The 4,315-nt window shown below is 48.6% G+C and overlaps 1 protein-coding gene across 2 annotated transcripts in view; it reads right to left on the bottom strand.

Annotated features, from left to right (window-relative positions):
* Window positions 1-574: 574 nt before the first annotated feature.
* The window catches only part of EHD3 (EH domain containing 3), a 29,014-nt gene continuing 25,273 nt past the window's right edge, over window positions 575-4,315 (bottom strand). For both annotated transcript variants that reach the window (XM_003787508.3, XM_023511883.1), the window contains exon 6: window positions 575-2,698. In XM_003787508.3, coding sequence (XP_003787556.1) covers window positions 2,171-2,698 — 528 coding nt within the window. In that variant the 3' untranslated portion in view covers window positions 575-2,170. The remainder of the gene's footprint in view (window positions 2,699-4,315) is intronic.

Below are 4,315 nucleotides of genomic sequence, written 5' to 3'. Positions count from 1 at the left end.
TGCCTCAGCCTCCTGAGTAGCTGGGGCTGCAGGTGCCCACCACAATGCCCAGCTATTTTTTTAGAGGGGTCTCACTCTGGCTCAGGCTGGTCTTGAACTTGTAAGCTCAAGTAGTCCACCTGCCTCAGCCTCCCAAAGTGCTAGGATTACAGGCGTGAGTCACTGTGCTTGACCTTTTTCCCCCATTTCTCCTTTAGCTCAAAGAAAGGTGAAGAACTGAGAAATGGCCCCTCCCCAGGGCTTAGCACTCTGGGGTTGTCTGCAGAGCAAGTGTATCCTCTTTGCCTTGGCCTTCATTTCACGTGGAAAGAGAAAAGTGTGTTTGCAGAAGGAAGCTTAGAGGCTTGGGGACCAACTCCACACCAGAGGGGCAGGGAGCGGAGACTCCACCTGCTCTGCCTAGCTTGGGCACTGGGCCCAGAGAAGCAGCAGCCAGTGGCTATTTGAGGAGGATGGCTTTTGGGTTGCCCCAGCGAGCCATACTCTGCCAAAGATGTTGCCAGGGACTTCAAGTAAGAACCCCTGTTCCTCAGCCTCCCACTGAATGATGCTCTGTGGCCAAGCATATACCAAAGAATAAATGTACTTTATTATCATGAACACTAATGACAAATGCATTGCAGTAGTAAGCACATCATAGATACATAGAATGTTCTCTATATAGTCTGAACATAGATATAAAATAACTTACACTCGTTTTGTTTGCCATCACCGCATAGCATACAAAGTGACTGATTCAGTGGCGATGAAGCAAGCCGGGTAGATGGGGACCATGAGAGAAGAAGTAGGGCATTAAGGATGGTGAGGATCTGCCAAGGACACTGAGGAGTGTCCCAGGGACCCTGCAGGGAGCAAGATCCAGACCTCTCACGTTAGCCTTCTGAGAAGTCCGCTTGATAAAAGAGCTGGTGGCTGCATTAGAGTTGGGATGATTCAGGCTGCCATGTGGGAGGCTGAGCAGGGATGGGCAGGGACAGCCTCCAGCAGACCATCCTACTCTCCTGCTGGCCCTGTTGGACTTCTGTGATGTCAGGAATATGGGGTGCTTAGCCAGAAGGCATGGTTTGCTTCTGTGCTGTGACAGATGGCCAGACTGATGGCCCACCAAATCCTGGCCAGCCCTCCCCCTTTGCCAACCAGCTCTGGGAGGCGATGAGGGGGCCTGTGTTCTTGTTGTTGGTAGCAATGCTGGGTTCCACACACATCATAGCACAGGGAAGGGCGTGGTGGTCTAAAGCCCTGGCTTTGAATGCTCTCTCCAGCACGCATGACCTCTGTGAGTTTGAGAAAGTTACCTAAACTCTTCTGAGGATTCTCAGCTCCTCATCTGCAAAATGAGGAGACTAACGCATACTTTCCTGCGGCAATAGTGAGGGCCATGCGGAATAACGTGTCTAAAGTGCCTAGCATCTCCTGGCACTCAGGAGGGGCTGGGGAAATATGAGTCAAGTATGAACATCCAAACATCACAGGCCAGAGGGAAAATGTATAAACTAAAACCACTGGGCCTGGTTTTGAGCAGTCTACAGGACAGTTTCCTTGCTCTCTCCTAACAATTTTTTTTCTCCTCTGTCGCCTTCTGGGGTTCTCTGAAATGAAGTGCAGGCAGAGATCAAAGCCAGGTTTGGGGAGGAAAGCAGAGCGTTAGTTAGACTAAGAAAAAGCAGGGCTCACGGGCCACTATCTCTGGAGGGTAGACTTTCCCCACTCCACCTCCCTGCAGCGCCCCGTCCTCCTGTCTCCTAGCCCCTGAGTAGATTACTTACTAGGAAGCCAAAGGGTGGGGGTGGGAGGAGACATAGGAAAAAAGTGAAATGCCTCTTAAATGAAAAGCCTTTTCCAGGTGCTAAGAGCCTGGTGTGGAGGCACTGGGGAATCTGGGGTGGGCAGGCATCTGTGCTCAGTGAAAGGCCTTAGGTCTCTTGGGGAGTGGAAGATGGGAAGGAAAGAGGGATGGAGACTTAGGCTTGAACCCTGGGATGTGTGAATGCTTCTTTCTTTCTACTAACCCCAAGAACCTGGAGATGTGTCCAAATAAGGATCAGCCTGGAAACATGGGGAGTGCTGTAATTATCCAGATGTGCACATGTGTGCACATGGGTGTGTTTGTGTGGTCACATCCCCCAGCCACTCCTCTAACACCTGCCCGTCTGAACCTCCCCCAGCCCCATCACTCAGCAAGTTTCCTCTTGGATGGGGGCAGGAGGTGGGCGGGCAGCTCGTTGGGCAGCTCGTGCCCTTCCAGCTTGACCTTGATGAGGTGGTTGGCCAGCGCGAACTCCTCGTCATCCAACATGCCATCCTTGTCGATGTCGGCCAGCTTCCAGATCTTGCCCAGCACAGTGTTGGGAAGCTTGGAGCGTACCATCTCCTTCTTGGCATTAGCACCCGTGATCTTGCCATCCACCGGTGACAGGGTGTAGAAGATCTCATCGTACATGGGCTTGTCCTTGGCCACAACCCACTCAGCATCATCGATGCCCTCCCCGGCCCCTTCCCCATAGCCGTGCCCAAAGGGGCCTTGCTGGGTGCCCTCAAATGCTCCTCCCTTCACCATCTGGATGGGCCGCTGGGACTCCTCCTGGCGCACCAGCACCATGAGCTGGGCAATGTCGTTGGCCAGCATGTCGTCCACTGCCTCCAGCAGCTTGCTCTTCAGTGGCTGGAATTTACTAAAGTCCTGGGCCTGCAGCTGCTCCTGGGAAGAGGGAGAGAAAAGAAGGTAGAACACGTGGAAGGAGAAACATCCGGTTTGTCCACAGGTTGGGAAGGAAGATGCCTATTAATACTGGAATGTCACAGTTGGTTCCTTTTCCCAGTGAAAAAGGTTTGGCCTAGAGGCTAAGCTGATCTACATCACAAAATAACAAAGATATGAGATAGGAGGAGGAAAAAGGCCCAGTGGGCTGATTAGGAAAGTTCTCAGAAGGGAGCAGAAGAATCACAAGGGGTGGGGAAGAAAGGGAATTTTAACAAGTATTGGCTGGATCTATTTATTTCAATCCCCTTTAATGTTATTCCAGAGAGTAAGTCTTTGCATTTCTTTGTGTTAGTTTGTTAGTGACTGGTGCTGCTTGAATGCTGTTAACCTTGGAAGCTGAGTCAGTCGGCTTTCTATTTAACAGGGGTTGGAGGCACCTGCAAACACCGCACGAGCCTTCACTGCCCCAGTGCCTTTCTGAGGTGGAAAAATTGCCTTCCATCCCCACTTAGTGAGGAAAAAACAGGCAGAGACTACTAAAACCCAATCATAATAGGGCCAAAGATCACCCTCAGACATACAGTTCTTTATTTTGGCAGAAGAAATTTTTATTTCAACACAGGACAATGCTGAGCTGTGTCATTCCAATATTTTCATTGTTTTGAACCTACTGTTTGCAATTAGGATGCTCACTGGAATTTACTGAAGAGAGTTTTCAAAATGCAGTAGAGCCTCTGGCAGCCGACCACCCAAGGGACTGTAACAAACTGATCAACACGTGGAGGTGGTCAACATATGGATCTAGGCCTACTGCACTGATACGTACACGTGGTGCACATCGGTCTATGAAAATTAGGTCAACTTAAGGAGGTGGTAGGTGTAGGGAGGTGGCCAACCACGGAGGTTCTACTGTGCAGTCATGAGCCAAATAATGATGTTTCGGTCAATGACAGAGCACATATACAACGGCAGTCTCACGAGACCTTAATGGAGCTGCAAAGTTCCTGTGGGCTACTGACACTGGGCCTTTGTAGCACAATACATTACACACGTGTTTGTGGTGATGCCAGTAAACAAAGCTACCATGTCACAGGTTTGGCCCATATGATGATTTATAGTGCATAGTACTTATAATACACGACTATGCTGCCGGCTTATATATTTACTATACTATACTTCTTATCATTATGTATTTTAGAATGTACTCATACTTACTGAACAAAAAAACAGTTAAATGTAAAACAACCTCAGGCGGGTCCTTTGGGGAACATTCCAAAAAAAGGTGGTGTTATCGTAGAACATGACAGCTCCACACACATTACCGCCCCTGCAGACCTTCCAGGGGGACAAGATGTGGAGGTGGCAGACAGTGATATTGATGATCCTGACCCTGAGTAGGCCTAGGCTAAGGTGTGTGTGTTTGGGTCTTAGTTTTTAGCAAAAAGTTTAGAAAATAAAATAAAAAAAGCTTATAGAACAAGGACATAAAGAAGAAAGATATTTTTGTACACTTATGCTTGTGTCTTTTAAGCTAAATGTTACTCCAAGAGTCAAAAATTTAAAAATTAAAAAGTTCATAAAGTAAAAAGGTTAATTTATTATTGAAGAGGGAAC

This window comes from Otolemur garnettii, unplaced genomic scaffold, assembly GCF_000181295.1.
Source record: "Otolemur garnettii isolate 467f Iridium unplaced genomic scaffold, OtoGar3 scaffold00022, whole genome shotgun sequence".
Lineage (NCBI taxonomy): Eukaryota > Metazoa > Chordata > Mammalia > Primates > Galagidae > Otolemur > Otolemur garnettii.
The sequence above is the reverse complement of the archived record's forward strand: the minus strand, read 5'-3'. Positions and strand labels throughout refer to the sequence as shown.